This window comes from Canis lupus, chromosome 1 (assembly GCF_011100685.1).
Source record: "Canis lupus familiaris isolate Mischka breed German Shepherd chromosome 1, alternate assembly UU_Cfam_GSD_1.0, whole genome shotgun sequence".
NCBI classification, from domain to species: domain Eukaryota; kingdom Metazoa; phylum Chordata; class Mammalia; order Carnivora; family Canidae; genus Canis; species Canis lupus.
In genome coordinates this window covers 68,407,461-68,430,971 of record NC_049222.1, presented here as the reverse complement: position 1 = coordinate 68,430,971, position 23,511 = coordinate 68,407,461, and the positions used below count along the sequence as shown (strand labels likewise).

The window sequence follows — 23,511 nt, the reverse complement described above, 5'->3', positions numbered from 1 at the left end:
GTAATGGGCACTGGGTGTTACATGTAAGTGACAGATCACTAAATTCTACTTCTGTAAGTGATATTATACTAGACGTTAACTGACTGGAGTTAAAATAAAAACTTGAAAAAATAGCAAAAGCAATATAATTACATCTGAATCTGTTGAAAATTTTGCTTTAAAAAAACATCAGTTGGGATGCCTGGGTGGCTCAGTGGTTGAGCGTCTGCCTTCGGCTCAGGTCGTGACCCTGGGGTCCTGGGATCGAGTCGCGCATCGGGCTCCCTACATGGAGCCTGCTTCTCCTTCTCCCTGTGTCTCTGCTCTCTCTGTGTGTCTCATGAATAAATACATTAAAAATCATTAAAAAAATAAAATAAATCTAAAAATACCACTTTCCAGGTGGTATTAATAAGTGCTTTTTGTTCTAGAGAATGATTTGTGGGTTTTCTTTTTTTTTTTTTTTCACATCTTAGTAAAAGGTCAAAGATTTATTCGATGTGAAGAGAAACCAGAGTATGAGAGTGATTGGTTTTTAATTTAACAAACTGTCATTTTTAAATGACAAAAATCTGGCACTCATCTTCCAAGCCCATGAGAAGAAAGACACATTTGCTATTGAAAGGGGGTGTCCTACCTGATGTTTGGTGTTTACAGCAGAAACAGTGACAAGACACTACATGTTCAGCAGTTTCTGTAATTTTGCAGGCCCTAGGTCCCAAGTCAATGACTCGAAGCATCCCTTCTTACTTAATGAAGTGGACAGAAGTGAACTGTGGGCATCATAACTTGTCCTACCTCGAGATTACAGCAGCAGGTGAAGTTGAGGATGGCACGTACCATACTCGGGGGCTTGGGCTCACATGTCCCTGGATTCCGCACAGTAAGATTCCTCCTGCCTGGTATGTTACTGCTAATATAAAGCATCAGCAAATTCGATGCAACCCCGAGTAACGCAGCTAAGGAGGCAGAGGCGACCCAAGAAGTGCACCGATGAGCCGGGGTGACGCCCCACGATAGCTAACTCTGTGCAAGGAAACACAGCTGCACCATTGCGTGAACAGTCCTAAGGTAAAGAAGGCCAATCGTTCAACAATTACAAATGCCAGTGTGTAAAACACGGGCAGAACTTTACACCTACTATGAGATGCAGGAATATAAAGTTCTCATAGGAAAGCGTAACAGAGGTCGGTGCCAAAGAGGTCACACGGGCGGATCAGTTCATTTTAAGAAAGTGATCAGCAATGAGGCAAGCACTAGGATGAACCCGACTCACCTCATCTCTAAGCGCTTCTCGCCTACCGGGGGCACGTTTATTTTCAAAACGCGTGCAACGTTTGAGAAGCAACATCCCTTGGGCCGTGCGGCAACTTGCACGGGCTTTAGTCTATTAGTGTAACGAGACACTTCAGGGCAAGCCCGGCGCACACCGTGCCCTGCGCTCCAGGCCGCGCTCCGCAGCTCGGCAGCTGCTCCGAGGCGCAAGGCGTCACCTGGCAGGGGCGTCGGGGGCTCAGGACTTACGCTGACAGTTCTTCGCCTCAACCGCGTCTCCGAAATAGCCGTCAGCGCACAGCTCACAGCGCCGGCCGGCGGTCCCTGGCTTGCATATCCGACAGGAGCCAGACAGGCTGTCACAGCTGCCAGGGATGGAGAAGTCAAGGTTGTCATTGCACTGGCACGGCTGACACGATCCTCCAGGAACGGAAGGCTGTCCAAAATAGCCTTCTGCACACCTAGGGGGGAGAATGTCATCAGTGAGCATCTGGGAGCAACTCATGACACCCGTCGGGGCACCGTTTGTATGGTTTTCACGCTACCCTCTCCCAGGGTGATGTACGTTCCTTCCGAGCGCTCCTTTTCTCCAATGCAAGGTGATTAAAAAATGTTTTTCTAGAACTGCGGTGTAGATACAAGATGAAATCCTGCCAGCCCAACTAGTAATTAGATTTCAGCCAGGAAAAGAAAAAAAAAAAAAAGAAAAATCTTGTCACTGGCACCGAAGATGAGTCCAAAGCATAATAAGAAATCTGCTGCTGGCACTCTAGAGGCACGCGGGTCCGTGCTGGGAGGCCTTTGTAGTGCAACACATCACACGCATCTACTCCAATTGGTTGTTTTCTGTACAAATATGGAAGGTTCACATTTTTTGTTGTTGTTGTAACAAAAGCTTGTTATGAGGAAACAGACTCGCAAGGAAATTCAGCAATGAGGATTCGGAATTTATTAAACGGAAAATTGTGACTCCAAAGATTCTCATTATTATTCAGGTGGGGGCCGTGGGTATCTCCGCATTCATAATGGGTTTGTATATATTTGCATTTCCAGACAGGGGCAGATCCTCATCGAAGAGCCTTTACCAAGGAGCAGGTACACCTGCCTCTTAGGGGAATACGCTGGAAGGTGAGGCTTAATTGTGCCCACAACTCACATCAGCGGACTCTAGGTATCTCTCTCTCTCCTTTTTTTTTTTTAAAGGACGCACTACTAGTTTACATATTATTGGAAGAATGAGTTTGTTTATTTATGAGGCACAGTAGAGAAGATTTCTTAAATTATGGTATCAAATTTCCCTTTATCCATATGTTGTTTCAAAATGCTACTTAATGTCACAGATGCACAGACACAGGATTTTAAGAGGCAGCTATTTATACTCCGCTCTGACTTCTCTTCCAGTTCCGTTTGTTCATGCTTCGTGTGAAGCCGCACTTGCCAAAGGAGAAACGAAACAGCATCTCGTACAGTCGTACAGTCAGGCTAGTCTGTCATCTGTGCCATCTTAAGCGAAATAAAAAGTCTTTTGCAGCAAATATCAGAATCGGAGGGGAACAAAAGCGAGGCAGGAGACTATCATCGCAACAGTACACTACGTGTGTGCTCATCTGCTCACGGGCCCGTGTCACCATGGACGGAGATGCTCTTTGCCCTTCCAAACAGAGAGGATTCGCGTCCACGCAGCATGTGAGGATGCTTTAATGGCACCACAATCAGGGGGCAGAGTCATTAATTACTCTAACTTTTCTAGAACGTTCGTAAGTGCCATAATACTCAGTTTTTAAAGTGAATTAACCTTTTATCATAATTTTAAAAAATGAGGTGACTAGTTTTAGTCATGCACTCGCAAGATATGAAGGTCGTAGTATGCATATCGTTGGAGGGAAACCGTCACCCACAAATAGAACCGCTTATTGATGATCTACCGTAAAATAGGAATTAACATTTTGGTGCGTAAGGTTTGCCCGTCACCCCCTTCCGAGGTGGTGTTCCATAAAGATAACAGGAAGACTTTTTTGAATTTTAACCCAATTCTCCTCGCCTTACTTGACATTCAGAGCTTATGATCACATCCGCACACACTCGCATCTCAGTTTGTTTACCATTAAGACAGTGACTTTGCTCCACTGGAATAACGATATACAATGATCGTTATCACAGCCAACGAAAACCCATTATTTCCAGCTCGCTTTCCTCAAAATGACTTAGTGCCCTCAGGAGAGATGGCATTATATAACAAGATCGGGGAAATTTTCTTAACACAGATACCCAATTAATAAGGCCAATAGTCTTCCGCAATGAAAAGGAACCCTCAGCTCACGAGCAAATTATTACAGTTAAGTACAATAACCAAAGAGGCATCTTTTATTTTGTTGTGGTGGTCGAACATGTAAGAAAGTATCCTGAGCATACGTGATAGGAGTGTGCATTCAGGCTGCGTGGCTGGTGTGTGTGCGCGGGGCTGTACACAGAGGCGTGTTTCACACACAGAAATGCGTCAGTACAGGTCTAACAGTAGCCCTGGGGTCAGTGAACGTAGCACCGCCAATCACATGACTGTTGCTGATGATCGTAGCGTCTCAGAGTCCGCTCAAGTTGCATTTACTTCACTAGCACCCGCGTGAACCGCGGGCCTCCCGCACGCTCAGCTGCGCAACGGGCTGGAATCTGAGATCTCAGCCTCTGCCGTTTGCACACACAGGAGGGCGAGCACACTCGCAGACCCGTTTGTTGGCTTCCTTGCGACAGACGGACATCGTGACAAGGTCACTGCTCCCTCCAACGCTTGCTCTGTTGTTGCTGTTTCTCATGCACAAGTGCAATATTTTATTTAGCAAGAGGTCACTGAACGTGGATGAGATCCTAGACACCACATGCCATCAGGTGACAGGTTCTTTGTACTGACGACTTAGGGACAATGAGAGAGAGAGAGAAAGAGAGAGAGAGAGAGAGGAGGGCGGGGAGGGGAGCGAAGCTGAAGACCAAGGGCAGGAGCAGCTCAGAGCCATGGCTACCCTTCCCCTCACTGTTGTACGGGTGGTCGGTGACTCTTGGCTAAAACAGGGGGTGAGACTCCATGATCTGCAGCCCGACCCGGGTTGCCACCTCTGTCCACCTGCTTGGCGAGCCACCTCCCCCCACCGCCCTTGACCACCCCGTGGGCGCCATGGTCCCGCTGGGAAGGATTCGGGCTCCGTGTCCTGGGGGGGCACAGAGCAGGGGGGAGGTGGGGGGGCAGTGGGAGGGCAGGTGGGAGCACAGAGCATGCAGGGAGCGGCGGAGGTCAGTGAGGGTGGGGGGCAGGTGGAGGCACAGAGCAGTCGGGGGGGGGGCAGGGAGCGGGGGAGGGCACAGAGCGGGGGGGGCAGTGGGAGGGCAGGTGCAGGGGCACAGAGCATGTGGGGGGCAGTGGGGGGAGGCCAGGGGGCAGGTGGGGGGCACAGAGCATGCGAGGGGCGGTGGGGGTCAGTGAGGATGGGGGAGCAGCGGGGGCGGGGGGGCAGGTGGGGGCACAGAGCAGGAGGGAGGTGGGGGGGAAGGGGGCACAGAGCAGGCGGGGGGGGGCGGGGGCAGGGGTCAGCCTCCCCCCAGGGTCCCGGGGTCACCAAGCGGAGACTCTCTAAATAGGGTTTTGGAACTGAAACCTAAAAAAGCCAAGGGAAACGCTTCAGCCCTAGAACCTGAATCCTACGGATAAACGTGCAGGTGGATCTTCCACGTTCTGAGCTGTGGGTTCCAGTCGCGGCGGGCGGAGCGGCCTGAGGCTCGCCCCCACCTGGGGAGGCCGGGCCGCGGGCCCTGCGTTCCTGCTGCCCTCCCGACCCCGCAGGGTCAACTTGCCCAGGCTTCAAAAAAAAAGGTTCCTTTCTTTATTTTGGGGGGCGTGGAGGAGCAGGGGGGGCACAGATGGCCTGAGGAGCACCCCCCCCCCCGGCCCGGGGCCCCAGGGCCGCCTCGCTGCCCCGCGTCCGTCCAGGTGCCGTGCACCTGCCGCACCTGCCGGGGCCCCAGGCTCGTGGTGAGTGCTGCCCGTGACCTGGGGTGGGTGTCGCTCGGCCAGCCCACCTCCCATGTTCTCTCAGATTCCTCTGGAAGCCCGAGGCTCACCCCTTTCCGCCCTCCAAGATACTTTCCTTTCTGGGTTTTTTTCATGGTCTTCCTCCTTGACGAGGACAGAGGCCCAGAGTCTCAGCAAGGTGCCATCATGAGTAGCTCATTCCCTCGCTCCCTGGCTCTTGTTTTTCTTTTCTTTCAAACATTCCCCAGAGGAAAGCAGGGATACCCGAAAGTACGGGTGCTCTGGCCCCAAGCAGGAGCTGCTGAGAAGGGGAGCTAGGGCGCTGTGTGTTACAGAGGCTCTTTGTTTTATTTTAAATGAATAAACAAGAGAGCAGAAGCAGACCTATAAATGCAGAGAACACACTGATGGTTGCCACGGGGTGGGGGGTGCTGCTGGGCAATGGGGGTGAAGGGGGGGTAGAGGTAGATGAACAAGTCCTGGGGAAGAAGGGCACAGCAGGGGGCATAGTCAGTGGTGCTGCGGAGGCAGAGACAGGGACAGGTGGGACCTAGGTCTGTGGTGAGCACGGCAGGACCTGCAGACTTACAGCCGGACAGACACACACACACACACACACACACACACACACACACACTCTCCTCACTCACTCCAGCATTCAGATCTCTTGGTACTAAGTAAGCCTCTTAGAAACTCTGGTTCAAGCCTGGGAGATGGGAGGAGATGAAAAAAAAAAAAAAACCCAGATTTTAAAAATTAAGATACAACTGACATGTACCATGGAGGGAATTTAAAGTGTACTTGACTGAGATTATGCTTCCCAGCTCCCACAGCTCCCACAGCTCCCACTACGGAGCCCGGGTCTCAAAATAGAAGTTAAATCGAGATAAAGAATATACAGTTCCAATTCCTGTCCACCTGAGCTGTCATCTGAGATGCATTCTTGCTAAAATATCTACCGATCTACCTACCTGTCTATCATCTATCTACCTACCCACCTATCATATATCTATCATCTATCTGTCTACCTACCTGTCTATCTTCTGTCAGTATATCAATCATCTACCTATCTATATCTGTCTACTATCTATCTATCTATCTATCTATCTATCTATCTATCTATCTATCTATCATCTATCTATCTAATCTATCTACCTACCTACCTATCATCTATCTATCTATCTACCTACCTGTCTATCTACCTACCTATCTATCATCTATCTCATCTATCTACCTACCTACCTGTCTATATCTCTATCTATCTATCTATCTATCTATCTATCTATCTATCTATCTATCATCTATCGAAAAGCAGGGCTTCATGGTCACCCAAGATTGGGAAGTGCTGAGTTACAGTGCAACGTCTAGAGTTGCCCACTGTACACCTGGAACCACATACCTGAGTGTCAGCTACACATCAAGAACAGAAAAGAAAATGCCGAGTTAAACAAACGCAACCGGTCTCTTCCGTCCAGACATGTCAGAACTAACAAGCTACTAGACGCTTCTTAGGCGTATGCGGTCATGGAACTCAATCTCAAAAATGTGCGGTTTGGGAGAAGCGCTGCTCTGGTTTTCCAGCGCCGGTTTACGTCGATGGTGTGCACACACTGATTTCACCAATTTCCTGCAGAACAGTCTTGATTACAAGATTGTCAGCACAGCCAGGATCTTCCTGTGATGCCCTTAGTCTCCCCAGCCGCCCCCCGCCCCCCCACAGCCTGCACCTCCCCTGAAATGCTTCCCCTAATGTTCTGGGATCCATCTAACAAGATGCTTTTGAAATCATGTAAATCCAGACGAATGATAAACCCTAAATACTCCTAGAAATCGCGAATCCAAGTTCTGGCTAGCAAAACACGACATTTGGTCCTCCGCAGAATAATAGTCGAAGATGACTTTTGACCGAAAAGCTGCGATCGGAGGGAAGATAGGCCATTGGATAAGCTGCATCGGTCCACCTCTATTTTCTTTTTAAGCAGATTAATAAAGATTTTAAACCGAACATGGTGCTGTCAGGTAATTTTCCTCCCTCAGTCATTCTGATGGTCCACATTGGAGCTGTCTCCGGGACACACGGAGCCACTGTCACCCGCTTAGAGATGCGACCTGTTGAACGGGAGGACGGTGCATCGAGCTGCACCTGGCCTGGGTGGTGGCTGAACGGACGCTGGTTAAATCAAATGTGGGATTTTAAACAGTAGGTGGTTGGACAAGCGTTGTGTGCCTTGTGTAGAGACACAGAGCATGAGACAAGTTACGTGAGGACCTCAGAGTGCAGCTCAGGGGCGTGAGTGGGACTCAGTGGTCGTGAGGCAGAGCAACTGGCACGTCCGTCGCCCGTGGCAGGGTGGGGGCCCTGATGTGAGCAGGCCCGGGGGGCGTCCTGGCCGGTGATCATGGTGCAGAGCAGACACGTGCCCTCCTTTTTTTGGTTATTAACCCAAAGGCCTCCAGTTTCTTCTGAGTTGCCAGGGATCCAGTCTTTTGTCAGTTCTCCCCCTGTCGCTCATCCACAGGTGTCGCCATGCACGCAGGTGGCCCTCACTGTTGCACAGCTGCAGCTGCCCGCAACCTTACCTCCCGGTGCCTGGCCCCTGTGTCCTCCCCCAGCGTGCCCTGGCTGACAGCGGGGACAAGGGAACACGGGGGTGGGGGGGGGGGGGGGGGGGTGGGGATGGAGAAGGCCCTCGGGGTGGAGAGCGGGTCCCCGCCTCTGTCCCCCCAGGCCCGGGTGGCGGCCGCGCTCATCAGTGATCCTCGGGGAGCTCTGGGCCATTTTTATCCTGAGACGGAAACACAGAAGGACCTTTGCTTCGCAGACATTTCAGGAGACAAATAATCCCATCGATTTCGTAAAATAGTACCTCTGGCTCCGCCGCAAAGCAGCCGCGTACAATCAGTGGGAATTCAAATGCTGGCCCAGGAGTAATTAGAAGAGGACAGAAATCACAGTAATAAATCACATTTCATTTCTATTTTCGGGTGTATTTAAGGTAAATCATGGACCACTCCCCGAACTATGAACTACACGCTGGAGTCACATTTTTAGGAACAAAAAACTAATTATGAAAAGCAAATGGTGCCCACGTAGGCAGTAAGATAAATCTTAAAGTGCATGACTTTCCACCTGAGCAACACCTTCTAGAAAGATTGTAGGTTAATGCTTAACCTTTAAGACTAAAACATTAATCAAACCCTCTCTGAGTGAATGGAGATTTATGGGGCAATTTTGAGAGAATAAATAAACTATGAAAATAAAATGCATTTGTTTGACACGTCCCGGGAGGACCTTCGGGCTCACTGAGCGTGGCAGCGGCTCGGAGACGTGCGGGGGACCAAGGCCCGTGGCTTGGGGCGCCCGGGCGCGTGGCTGTGCTTACCTGTCGCAGCGGGGTCCCGTGTAGCCGGCGGGGCACGCATCACACATCAGCCCGAGGCCTCGCTCTAAGTGGCATGTGGGGCTAAAGCTGCACGTGGGGCCACGGCAGGGACAAGAGGAGAAGCACATGACAAGGTCAGTAGCAGCTTGTTCTCGTGTGTCCCCGGGGCGGCAGCAGGTGCAGGCGGGCGGAGGCAGGGGCAAGGGACACGGCGGCTGCTGCGGTGTGAGCACGGCCCGTGGCCTGGTTCCCCGACTCGTGCCTGTTCGGGGCCTGAGCCCGTCACGCCGGGTGGCCCCACGCTGCTGCTTCCCAGGGGCTCCCTGGGCCTGGCCACACTGGGCATCATACTTCCCTGCCGGCCGAGTCCTTCTGAACCGTCTGAGATTCTGGAAGACTCGGTATGTGATCGTGGAGGAGGGGGGGGGTGCTGGGGGGATGCTGGGAGGGATACTCTGTGTACTGGGACCATGTGCAGGGGGTGTGCACGCGAGTGCCACATGGCCCTGCTGTGTAGGCGGCTGACACCCCCTGAGAGGCATTCAGGAGATACACAACCCGCACGTGCTGCTCAAACATACAATAAACCAAACCACCCCACAGCCCTTGCGATCGCACCCCTGGCGGCCGCCGTGGCCTCAGCTCTTTCTGTGCGGACGTCGGGTCAGAACCGAGTGCCAGGCTGGGGTCCCGCGGGGTCATCAGAGACTTCCAGGCGGGCTTCCGCAGGTGCACCCCATGGGACACCTGCGCGCTGGACCCCAACCCTGACACAGTCACCCCGAGGGCCGGCGGCCCCTCCGAGTTCTGGGAGCTCCGCTGCTCTAGCATCTTAGGATAAAACGCCCCCAAGGAACCTCTGTCTCATTCTCTGCTCCCTAACCGGATTTCTCCTGGGACAGGACAACTGAGCGAAGGCCCGCTCACGGCCCAGGGCCAGGCCGCCGGCCTGATCTGCTTCTGCTCCCGCCCCTGCGCCGCGCTGGAAGGCTCCCTGTGCTGCGGGCAGCCGACAGTTCGCCTCCTGCCACTGCCCTTTGGCTGACCTCCGAGCCGCTCTGCAGACACGGAATGATGGTTTTTATTTTTTTTAATTTTTTAATTTTTTTTTTAATATATAGCAGCAAGCAATTAGAACCAAGTATTTCTATCATTTAAAACATCTCAACTAGGGCAGCCCGGGTGGCTCAGCGGTTTAGCGCCTGCCTTCAGCCCAGGGCGTGATCCTGGGGTCCCCGGATCGAGTCCCATGTCAGGCTCCCTGCATGGGGCCTGCTTCTCCCTCTGCCTGGGTCTCTGCCTCTCTCTCATTCTGTGTCTCTCATGAATAAATAAATAAAATCTTTAAAAAAATAAAAAAACGAAAACAACTCAGTGGAAGGTCAAAATAAATCTGTTGAAGCCTGGCTTGTGGTACCTTGAGTCACAACTATTACCCAGATAAGCGACTCCAGGTTAAGGGGTTGTGGGGGCTGCATGGGCAGCGGAACCAAGCCACAGCCAGCCTGTGCTCTGTGACGAGAGCCATTCATGAGACAGCAGCCTGGTGCCGGCTCCCAAAAAGACCTCGCCAAAAATAAATTTAAAAAAAAAATTCTTTTGAAATTTTAAAAATCAAAAAACTAGGACCTCACCATGAGCGATTTTCTTGGAGAAAACAAGTGACCGCGTTGGAGAAAACAAGGCATGTGTAAAAATAGAAAGAAACTGAATTTTTCTTTTCCCTCACTCACCTCGCGATTTGCTATTGTTTTCAGACATAAGAGGGAGGACTGGATTTTGACATCTGCAGAATACACGGATGTCTTACTTTAAAATTGGCATTCTATAACTGTCTCATCATTTTGGGGCAAAATGACTCTAACTAGAAGCCCTGGGTCTCCCACTCATGTGAGACTACAGCGATGGAAAGAAGACCATACCAATTATTTTTTAAAATCCTAAATCAGTTTACCGTAAGTCATGTCAAAGGTGCTTAACAGGGTTTTTGACACTTTAAAACTGTAAAACAAATTCTTAAATGTACTCATGTGTCAGTTAAAACCAACAGAAGTAAAGTAAAATGCACCCATGGACAAAAATCAATACTTTTCCCGGAAAAAAAAAAAATTAAAGAACAACAAGAGACTCAACTTGACTAGATCTTTACATTTTCAGAGGGCCTTTACAAATAATTTTATCATTTTTGCATAATATCTTATAAGCTGGTTGGGGCAGGCATCGTTTGTCTTGCCCAAGGTCATAGCTAATATCCAGGAGACTTTAGAGCATGGAATCGAGGACTTATCATTTCTAATTCAACGTTTTCTTTTCCATGTAACCAGCATTCATTGTACTGGTAAGAATTAAATAAGTTTAAATTTTTGGTTATATATATATATATATATATATATATATATATATATATATAAAACCAAGTATATCTATATATCTATATCTATATCTATATAGATAGATATCTATATATTATTGAACAATAATTCAATGTGTGTGTGTATATATATATAAACTTTTGGATACACACACTTGACATTATGCATCTAAAGGAAACATCCTCATAAATTATATCTGTAGCTATGATTCAATATTCTTTAAACAATAAAAACTGAGGGTTTGCTCGCTTCCGGCTATGATTATAGTTACTGCCGTGGAGAAGAGGGCTTTCAACAACAAAAATAAAATGAGAACAGGAAATAAACACGTGCCACCGAAAACGTCTACAGAATTTATTTTGGCAAACGCAGCAGAATGCGCAGCTCACTATTCTGTGCAGAGAAAGGGGACTGCCAGATGATCGCTTGGTTCCAGCGAGTCCCAGATCACGCCGGGAGACCCCGGCTGCCCAGCTCTCCTGCAGCAGGAGATGCGCTCTGCGTCCTGACTCATCCCCTTCCCGCCACAGAAGGCACAGGGGATCGGAGGGGGGATGAGAAGCAACTGGGAGACTGCCTTGTAAGGATGTGCACATGGAAATGCCCTTCTTGATGGCTGAGCCCAGACTCGGGTCTTTACCGTGATCTGTCCCTAAGCGTGTAACATCTGCGTGGCCTCTCGGGGCTGTGATGTGCTATGAAAGGCCCAGCGTCATAACATCAGGGCGCGTCCTAGGCCTGCGTATACAACTGGGGAGCAGAACCCCTGCGAGCTAACTACAACCTGGAACATTCGAGGGGCTGGGGGAGAGGCACCAGAGGGACCAGATGCTACAGGGTCTGCGAGGGAGCCCCAGGGAGGGCGGTGAGAAGGCCCAGTGGCAACTGCCCAGGGAGCAGAGGACCCGGAGGGGAGGGAGAAAAACCAAGGGGAAACTCAGTTACTTGGTGGCTGTGGTTTGGGCTGCATGAAGCTGTGAAGTGTCGCTGTAGGGTTTTCTCCTTACAGGTCAATGACCTCCGCCCATAACCTCAGGAGAACCTTTAAGCAAACCCATATTTCCTTAATTACCTTCGGCTGATATAAAATCTGATTTAACGTCCGTCACTGGATTTTGTAATTAGAACCGGGCTGTTTTCTGTGTCTTTGGATGCTCTTTTTCCTCTAAATCTGAGTTCCTCATTGAGTGAGATGAGAGAATGTGTGCTGATAAAGCATGAAAGCAAGCACTGCACATGGTACCGCGATAAATTCTAGCTACCATTTAATAATGCTTCAGATTTTTTTCCAAAATATGTTGATCTCTTTCGACTTTAAGGTATTTAATTACTTGTTACTCAGACCTGTACTTTCTCATCGTGCTCTAATCCCGTACATTAGCATCAGCAGAACTGTTGCCAAGCCCTGGGGTCATTGCTTATAACGAACATTTACAGTTTGTCTATCACGAAGCTTTGTTAATTTTCTTTCTTTCTTTCTTTTTTTTTTGTTTCCTTGCTCTTCTTCAATGGTTCTGTAATGGTTTCTATTTCCATAGCCCCCTTGGAAGAAGCACAGGGAGGTGAATCAGAATATATGGATTCTAATATTGGTTCTGCCACAAGCAAGCCGTAATGGTCATGATCAAGGCATCTGATTTCTCTGGAGTTTAGTTCTCCCTTCTAATAAGAGGTTCTGGTGAAATACATTGTCATCACTCACGTAGACATAAAACACATGTGTATGAAAGTGTTCTGAAACATCTAACACACTCCAAGGTTTCTAAAGAATGTTGCTAGATATTTTCTTAAATTTACCTTCTGTCTGGGAATAGTTCTACTTCTCTATTAAAACTACTAATTATATCAGCAATAATTCAATGTAGCCCCTCTGAGTGAGGCCAAGTCAGCTCTAGGAGTGTTACAATCTTTCAAAAATTTAAATTCTAAAAATAAAATAAAATAAAAATAAAAATAAAAAATTCTAGCAGGCCTGATGCACACAAAGAAGTAGTATTCAAAATGATTGAGGGCCTACCCTCTGTCCAGTCTTGGACCAAGAATATCTTGAATTTTATTATACAAATGATTTCAATAATACTACCCTTTTTTAAAAAAAACTACCCTTTCAAACACATTCTAAGTGTTCAAGGGTGAATATTCACATGTCTCTTGCATATTATATTTAATTTATAAGCTATGTGATGCCAGAAATTAATGAATATAAAACATTCAAAATATTTACATATTTATTTGCTTCTCTAGAGATAAATTTCACTACCTAGTTACAATCTATAGCTAGAATATATACATCACCACGATGAGAGGGCTAAGCAAACAGTGGACACTGTGAATAGTTGATGAAATTGATATATATGTATAATTTAAATATTATATGCTTGTCTGTATTCATATATCATAATAATTATACCAATCTATCTTTATCTCCCTGCATATTTGATTTATTTAGCAATATTATCTAAGAAATTTGGAGCCAAAATGCTTATGATCTAGAAGATTTATGATCAGGGATTAAACAGATAAATCACCAAAGCAGAACTATCACTAAGCTTTATACTTCTAGATGAAGGTTGCAGCAACCTTTAGCTGATTTTTTTTTTTTTTTCCTGGATAACCTGTGAAAATTTGAATCCCATATTCTGGATTATTTGTAAATATTCAATTTATTCCTCAGAGTTTTCATCTCAGATTATAATAGTAATGACTTCTTGAAATTTTTATTTAAATGGGGAGTTTAAAAAAAATAAAAATAAATGGGGAGTTTCCCTAAACTGTCTCACTATTTAGTGATTTAAAAATAAAATATTTTAGGTCATAATCACAATCGCACCACTAAACAATGTGAGTGCTCCATGTTGTTTTAAATTTAAAAGTCTTTATAATTTAAAAAACAAAACTAGTATTTTTAAACCAACTGGATTATCATTGCCTCCTCTTTCTACTTAGAAAAATGCTATATTTGAACCTGGAATTAAATTTAGTTTAATTTAAGTAGTAGGAAAACAGCTGATCTCTGGGGAAGGGGAGCTACTGTACACTTTGCACACACACACATAGCCACACCATATATATATTATATTATACATATATAATATATATATTATATATATTATTTGCTTTGCAGGGAATTTTTCAAGGTTTACAAGAGAATATGTGATTGGTAGCAAGAGACACAGAATATTTATGAAGAAACTGCATTTTCTTTTTTCTTTACATTTGAACTTCTTTATAGGTTAAATATATAGTCTTGAGATGGCACATTCCTACAACTGAAGAAGGGGTCTTGAGACCTAAACTTGCATACTCAGTTTTTTGGATATTGTAATAAAAAAGAAAGTATTATGATAAAAAAAAAAAACAGGCTGCTACTCTAATCTCAGTTCTACTTCTAAAGATAAAATTATTATTTAATCATTCAATAATTATTTAATGTAAGTGAAACATCTCAAAAATTAAAGGATCTTTAAGTACTTGGTGTCACTGATGCTATAGAGTCATCTTAATTTACTTTTTTAAAATCAAGATCTGCATAATTATACAAACTGGAATACATATACTTAAGGGAATGCCATCCTTGGAACTGGGACCCAGTTCCTTTGTCACTGATAGATGGTGATGCTCATGTTCTCTTTTCTTTCTGGAACACAATTAGAACTTATTACTAAAATTAAAGTAGAAGCACAGTAAACAGAGAAGGATGGGCCATGAATGATTGTAATTACCCAAGCAGAGTTCTCTCCCTAATGGCCTCTCTGCATTTCTAGTAATGTTGGTCAGACTTGAGGATAGATCCCTAAGATCTACATATCCAATTAATCACATAATTCTCAGATGTATTTGGCTAAAATTCACATTATACAATCAATGGCAGCTCTGCTGGATTGATAGCTCTGCTAGTGCCTAGGATATTTTGCCTAAGAAGGAGCGCAACAGAAATGAGTGGACAGATGGAACCCTTCTGTTTTCCTCAGTGGAAAACACTGGGTTTTGAGTATACTGGATGGTCCTGGAGAATTTCATTCAGCCCAAGTGAATGAGCAGGTTCTCCATTGCATTGGTCTAACCCTTCACAAGTACACCGGTGAGCAAGGGTCCTATCATATTATGCCCAACATATGGCTGACTAACCATAGATTATGAAGGAATTCAACTTGCTCTCCTATATTTAATATTTTCCAGTAGATTTCCCTTTTGCCTTCTCTCTCATCTCTGACACCCTTGGTTGCCAAAGGATCTTCAGCTTTGCATCCAACCAACCTCATCCCCTAAACTCTGGAAATGTTTTGATCACTAACATATGTTAACCCAATTTCCCATTTAGTTGCTTTTAACATCCCTTAAAATTCAGTGTGCTTTTTAAAAAAAGTCCTCAATGTAGATTGCAGAAGACTGGAAAGTACATTGATTTGAAACTTAAGATTCCCACCCTGATACTTTAATGACTCTGAGCAAGTTAATTAATAATAATCAGTCTTTCATTAGACTCATCATGTCCAATTATTTTTTTAAAATGCTTGGTATACTTTATTTTACATAATCTTCACAACGACCCTATAAGAAGGTCTTATTATCACAACTAATGATGAAAGAATTGAGACACAGAGAGTTTAAGTCAGTTTCTCAGAGTTACACAGCTAGAAAGTATAGAAGAACTCAACATTTAAATCAAGGATTTTTAGCTCTAGAATTGGTTCCGTAATGCTATTTTCCCACTGGAGCCTTTTATCTTACTCTATAAAATGGGGTAATAATATCCACCTTATTGAACTGTATAGTGTCATACCTAGAATATAGTAGTCTGTTTTAGTCAAATATTAGTTCTCTTTCTCCCCACACCCCCAACCCAATGACTAAGGTGTAAAATTCCTAAGGAGGAGTTTTGTGGGTGAGGAAGATAAAGATTTCATGTGGGCTGAAAAGTAGAAACCATAATTTCCATGAGGACTTTTAAACTTAGTGACAATTATTCTCTAAATCTTTAGCTTAGAGTATTCATTGACTCTCACAAAAGACCATTTTCCATCATGGTGTCTTGGGGTAGACCTCACTCAGAACATGACCAATTTGAGAACACCTTTATATTAAAAGACTGTAGCTGATAGATTAAATTTTAAAAATCACTAAAAATGTAAGCTCTTCAAGCATTATCACAGCATTTAGAAAAAGCTGGAAGGTGCCTAATATAATACAGATATTATTAAGCACTGAGTTTGCTGATTTTTTAAAAAGATTTTTAAGATTTGCTTATTTGAGTGGGAGAGAGAGAGGGAGAGGGCAGGCATGCATGACGGGGAGGTGGGCCAGGGGGAGAGAGTGAAGCAGACGCCCCATGGAGCAGGGAGCCTGAGGGGATCATGACCTCAGCGGAAGGCAGAGGAAGCACTAAAAACTTACCTTTAGAGAGTCTCCAAAAAGATCTCTTTCATTTAAATTACCATTATTTACAATTTTGTACTAATACAAAAAGGCTGGTTTTTGTTCAACATAGTATGCCCCATTAAAATAAGAACTCTTTATGATGCAGGGTTTTTGCTTAGGTATTGGCCCCTGCACTCAGAGGGAATGTGAATTAGAGCAGCTGGAAGGGAGTATTCCCTTAAAAGGTAAGGGGAAGAGGTAGACAAAATATATCTCTTAAAAGTCTTCTCAAAAAAAAAAAAAAAAAAGTCTTCTCGAAGACTCCAAGGTTATTGTTCTATGAATAATTGGAATTTTTTTTAAATAAAGAATAAAAACAAGATAACTAAATTGTCTAAAGTTTCATTAAATGTTTTCAAAATTTAGTTTATGCAAAATAAGTGCTTATATCACCCATATTTCAATATTCATATAATTTAAATATAATTCTTATCAGTATAACTGCTTTAGTAGGATATATATATATATAATATATGTATGACATCATATGATAATGTGATAAACCATATGATAACCAAGGGATAGGATGGGTACCTAAAGGTCAGCTAGATTGGTCTCATACTTTAATTTCTCTAGGAGTTTGTGACTTGCCCAAGGTTCATAAATAAAGTGTGAGACTGGGACCCAAATGAGCAGTATTCGTATTAGTGATCTTTTAAAAAATTATTTTTTATTTTAAGTAAACTCTACAACCAATGTAGGGCTCTAACTCACACGCCCAAAATCAAGAGTCACATGCTCTACCACTGAGTCAGCCTGGTGCGCCTGTGTCAGTGGTCTTTTTATTACTATACAAGGATACGTATGTATGTGTGCACATGTGGGGACTTACATACATCTCTATAAAACATGTCTGCCCTTTATAGCTGCTTTAGAAATTCTATTTGAGTTCTGTTGCTTAGATATTAAATCACCAACTAGAACTAAAATATTAAAAATTCTGCAGAATAAATAGCCATAATTTTAAATATTTTATATTTAGAAAAACTCATATTACCTTCCAGAGAAATTCATGCATATATTTATTATTTATTTATGTGTGACAAGAGAAAGAAGCATTCTGTATCAAAAATGCGCTTGCAGAGTGGGATGCCCAAGTCATTACAGAGGCAAGTTTGTTACTCACTTATTGGATGGGATACTGAGTGGACAGGCACAGGGCAGACAGTCTTCAGAGGTTCCTTTACTAGGGTCGCCATAGAAACCAGGAAGACATTGATTGCAGTGTGGGCCACCTGTGTGATCCTTGCAGTTCTGAGGAAGAAATGCACATCAGAGTTTATTATTTTGGTCTCAAGCATCAACATTTACCAAAAACAGGTCTACAGGGTTATGAGTCTCTTCCCTGTTAGAAAGAATAATTTTCCCATTAAATTGTCAATTTTACAGCTGGGAAATAGCACTGAAAATTAATCTAATACGTAGCTTATAAACTACATGCCAGTTTCAGCATACGCATGCTTAAAAAGAAACAATTGAAATTCATTATAATTTTTTCCTTTCTTTCTTTTCTTCAAAGATTTTATTCATTCATTTGACACAGAGAGAGAAAAAGAGAGCGGGCGCACAAGCAGGGGGAGCAGGAGAGGGAGAAGCAGGCTCCCTGCTGAGCAGGGAGCCCGACTGGGACTCAGTCCCAGGACCCCGGGATCACGACCCCAGGCAAAGGCAGATGGCTCACCACCAAGCCACCTGGGCATCCTTATAATTTTTTTCATTATACAAATCTTATTTCCTTTTTCTGTTAGTTTTCCATTTTTTTCAGTAAGGAAATACATCTAATTGTGCATGTGTGTACATGTGCATAGTCACAGAGTCCTAATAATGTATTTAGTGGAAATTGTAGCTTATTCTAGGTAAAAGTCAATTGTTCAGTTTAAAACTGCAGATTTAATGAGAACAGTAGCTACTCATACAAATCCTCTGGGACAGTGATGCTCTTACCTCAGAGATTAATTTGGACCTCAGTGGGCTCTGATGATTTGGACAATGCACTAGTGTATTATATCTGTGAGGGGCCTGCATGGCTCATAATTACACAGTGAGAATATGGAAAGATTTCTAAACATATACCAATATGTAATGAAACCACAAGGCACATAACAATTTTTCTCAAATACTTTTTCTTTACAATGAAACTGCATTTTTTTTTGCAGTTTCTTTTCAAAAATAAAAAAATCAAAATAAAATAATTTATGTCTAGATTTCTTCGTATTAGTTATAGTATACTTATCAACTCAGGCTGTGTTCACAAGAGACTGGTAGAAAGGTGAACACTCCAGTTAACCAAACACTGGAGTTGTCTATAAAGCTTTCAATAGCACAATTTGATAAATTTTAATATTTTGGCATCATATAGACCTAACTTCTGTCTCCAATAGTACAATAAAATGGATCTAATTCCTTTTAAGAATCACCCAATATGGATTCATTCTCACTGAAATACATTTTTATTTTTAAAACCATAGAAAAAATATAATATTTTTCTCATGTTCAAAAGTGTTCATCAGCGTTTAGGGGTACAGAATTTTTATTTTTACGATCAGTAATTAAATATGCAAAAGAAGCAGCTAAAACATAAATTCATTATAAGGATAAAGTAAATGTTTAATAATCTGGATGACCACGAGGGTGGCCAGCCTAATTCAATGAAAGGTCTGAAATATTATTACATCAGTATATTTTTAAAGAAGCTAATTTCAATTACATTTAGTAAATGGATTTAATTAAAAACACACAAATAAACACATGTGTTTTTTTTAAACAAAGCTTGTTAAATTCCTTGGGGAAAGGGACAGTTCTTTTATTGAGTAGAAGATACTAAATTAAAATCCAATCATTTAACGCTCTGAATCTCTCACATTCTATAAAATGAGAGAGTTAAAGCCTATGATTTATGAAATTTTCAAGCTCTGAAATCCCATGACAGTTTCATCAACTACAAGTGAATAGGTATTTCTTTAGTATCTGGTGATACTTGAAAATAGGTTTTTCTTTAAGGTACTTTACATTCTCTCTCAAATGCATTTAGCAAGCCTTTTTCAAAGAAAGCAGAGGCTAACTTCACTATCAACAGTTGTCTAAATAACAGCATATTAAGATGGAGTGTATAAAACATGGATCAACGTGAAAAAGGCTTTCCTCTTTGATTTCATCTTCATATTAATTCTTTTCGGTCTTCAAGCTTAACTAAGGTGGGCTATTACTAAAAAATAACGTATTTTCTGCAATATTCTTTGCATATTGACATGATCAAATTGTATCTTTCAAAGACTTAGGGGTTTAAAAAAATAAGATCATAAAATTGATGGTCTTAATCATGTTGCAAGTGGTATCTTTAAAATTCCACTGAAAATCTTGCATAACCCAGACACCCTACTTTTCTTTAACTACTGATCTAAAAGAAAAAGAACATGTAGAAGTCACTTATATTTACTGATGTCACATCTCATTTAGTGGAAATCATAAAATTAATCTTAACATTCGAGTGTTTTTGCAACTGTGCCTAAAACAGCACTAGGCAACAATACAGTGGAAATCAGAACTAAAAAGATGAGAAGTGTACTCTGATGGGCTGGTTATTTTCACAGGTGTCCTGCCATAAAGATGTTCATTCAAAGCACATGTGACAATTACAACAGGAAAGGACAAGTAAGCAATCTCCCCATGTGGCTTTGAATGTTTCCTGGGTCACTTCAAGTGTACTTTGAGTACTTTGAGTTAAAATGACCTTTTCTCTATAGGTCCACACTGTAACAGAGGTCTGGTAGTTTGATCTGATATCAAAAATATATTTCAGTCAATTTCTGATCATATTTATTTATTTATTTTCTGATCATATTTCAAACCAAGCTGATTAAAAAGCAGTTTATCTGTAAATTTCATAAATTCTCTGTTTAATGGTAGTGGAAAAAACATACATACTTTTAAAAAGGAGATAAAATGCAGGTTAAGCAAACCCTAAAACTGTCTTTAATGTGCAACATTCAAATATTTTTCCCTGTGGATCATATCAGAACCAATATGCTCAAAATGGGATATTAGCACTTAGTTATCAATATCATTTCAGATTAAAGGCATTGGAAAGTCTCCAGAAAATATCTTACACGATCACATATTAACCAGCTATAATGGAAAACCCAGAAAACACCAGATTCTACTTCTATTGACAGGATTTCTATTGTTGCCCTAAGATTCCTACTGTTATTTGATGGTGGCCTCCTATTTTTTTGTCCATGAAACAGAGTCAGTAAACAAGGTTCCATCAGTAGAAGATCTCAAATAATTGTTGCTCCCTCCCTTCTTCCTCCCCAAATTACGCTGAATGAAACTATTTTATTCAAAAAACACACTTCCATTCTTAGAAATACCACATAACCAAATGGACCAACAGCATGATTTGATTTAATCCTAATCAATCCGTCATGAAATATGACTATTGGAAACATCAGAAGTCTGGTATTGTTATCTATTTATTTTGTCTTTTTTTTTAGGTTTAAATGAAGCACATCCATATCAGCTTTGGGTTGATAGTTCCCCTAGCAGGTTAGCAACATATTTAAAAGTAACTCAATATTTTTCCCAGGGTACATTTTAAAAGACTTATGGTGTAATTAAAATGAAAATCGCTGTGTCTTTCTATTCATAAAAAATGCCATTTGAAAAATCTACTGATTCACAAATTAAGGCTATCATGCTTTATAGTGCAAAGCAACTAAACAAAAGCTTCTAGAGAGAAAATAGAAAGAGCATCAATAAACCTAAATGCCCAACTGCATTGAAACAAGAGCCCTGAATTTTCATTTTGGGTTTTTCCCAGAAGCTTTTAAGTGGACAAAAAAAGTGGTGGGGAGGGGAATCGCGCAAGAGGAAGAGAGAGAACATTTAGAACCAGAGATAACAGAGTCTGCCTTAAATTCTACAGGGAAATGAGAATATGATAGACTCCTAAACTGGCACTGTTTCAGATTGTGTTTCTGGAAAACTAATGAAATGAGAAGTGTTGTTTCAAGCTTCTTGCCACGTCAGACAATACGAAACCAACACGCTCTTGAGGTTCATCAGGACTGTCTATGAAGGGACGTCTGGGTGGCTCAGTGGTTGAGCATCTGCTTTTGGCTCAGGGAGTGATCCTGGAGTCCCGGGATTGAGTCCCACATCGGTCTCCTGCAGGGAGCCTTCTTCTCCCTCTGCCTGTGTCTCTGCCTCTCCCTCTCTCCATGTCTCTCATGAATGAATAAATAAAATCTTAAAAAAAAAAAAAAAAAAAAGAACGGTCTATGCAGCGTATATCCTCCAATCTGGAGGCTTCTTAGCAGGATGGAAAGTGCTGGCCTTTGCAGAGCTTAGGCCAAACTTACCTGTAGAAGGGATAAGCAGCTCTGGGGAATATGTATTGCACATATGTATTATTTTTAAATCTACATATGATATTTTGTTTTTACTTAAGCGCTGAAATTTTAAAATAAAAAAATACGCAGCATGCCCTCTTTTTTTTTCACTGTGGGAAAAAAACTGAATTATGTTTATTATAAAGATTATATTTTATGCTTTTCGCATTACGGGGATACAAATCACGTTCTGTTATAGAAATGTAATCTATTTCTGGTAGATTTATGGGAAGGATTGAGGCCATCTATATTCACAGTAGATATGTATCCCAGTCATTAGTTCTATTTTACTACTATGCAATATCTAATTCTAATTCAATTCTTGGGGTACTATGGGTAAACATGTCCTAATACTTGTTAGGAAGACCACATACGAAGGAGCGTTCTAAGCTTCCAACTCAGTTCAATATAAAGCTCCCCATCAAATCATTTCTTAACTCCAGTGTTTGTCCCAAAGGTAGTAACCGAATAGCAGGGCCAACCGAGCTGATTTCAGCCTCGTCCATCAGCTTCCGCAGAGGAGAAGGCACTTACCAGGCATTCTCCGGTGAGGTCATCGCAAGATTCCGCATGACCGAAGCACTGACAGGGTTCACAGATGCCGCCAAAGACGGTGCCGTTAACTCGCCTGTGCCGAGGCCAACAAGACTGAAAAAGATGAGGTTTCAAGTGTCAGGCATTTTTTTTTTTTTTGAGTATTTTTTGTTTGTTTTTTTTTTCAGATAAAGGAAAATGTTTAGGTAGCAAACTCAGCACACACGCCCATCAGGGTCGCCATTATGGAAACAGGGCCACAGAGTTTTCCTCCTGACATTTGGGACTTGGTACTGACCTTAGTGTTACTGGCTGGTATGAGATTAGAGGAAGCATTAGCTTGCTGTCTCTTCTGAAATGGTAAAATAAAGAAGAGATATAAAGAATTGAAACGTGACAGTCTCAAAGTACAAAGCACAGACAGGAAAACAGAAGGAAAAGTACTGGAACAAGGCAGCAGACATAGAAGGACTTTCCGAGAACCTCAGCCTAGGAGGTCGCCTACTGGCATCCCAAGCAATGTCGATGTTCTGGAACAGGTTCCCTTACCCTTAACTCTGTCACTTTGCAATCATTTGGAAGAAAGGCGGTGCCTCACTCTTACACGTGGTCACAGACACAGCTGACTTCTACACGTAAAGAACTCACGTCTTTCATTCTCGGTTGCCCACTGCCTATCAAGGTGTCTCCAATTTGCACAAAACGGTTCATGATTTATTCACCCTATATTCCCTTGATATTGTATTGCATTATTCTGCTGGAACCTCTACTTATATTCACCCTTCCTTGGTAAGGTGCGGGACACTTTATTATACAAAAATGGAATTCTGATTTAAAAAATGTTCGGGTCTTAGAATAATGCTGTGTCGGTGCCAGCTCTGGGTCCACTGGTCCCCTTAAGGATGTTTCCCTTCCGCGGCGCTGACTACACCCTGTACGGGACACAAAATAAGGGGGGCTGCCCTCTAGGAGCTTGTGTTCCCTCTCAAGTTAGTACAGCCTCTTGTGGATGATTTATTATATTTCTGGATGGTTAACCATAACATGATATATCATGAAAAGGCCCTTTTTTCTCTCTCTCTCTCCAGTTCGAAATGGAAACGACAGAAACCACTGAAGTAATAAAGTATATAGAATTGTGT

General features: G+C 42.9%; 1 protein-coding gene across 2 annotated transcripts in view; it reads right to left on the bottom strand.

Moving 5' to 3' along the window:
- The window catches only part of LAMA2 (laminin subunit alpha 2), a 584,053-nt gene that overhangs the window by 223,906 nt on the left and 336,636 nt on the right, over positions 1-23,511 (bottom strand). For both annotated transcript variants that reach the window (XM_038526758.1, XM_038526759.1), the window contains exons 16-19: positions 22,370-22,483; positions 17,572-17,699; positions 8,656-8,742; positions 1,504-1,715 (exon numbers count right to left, since the gene is read on the bottom strand). In XM_038526758.1, the coding sequence (XP_038382686.1) occupies positions 1,504-1,715; positions 8,656-8,742; positions 17,572-17,699; positions 22,370-22,483 (541 nt within the window). The remainder of the gene's footprint in view (positions 1-1,503; positions 1,716-8,655; positions 8,743-17,571; positions 17,700-22,369; positions 22,484-23,511) is intronic.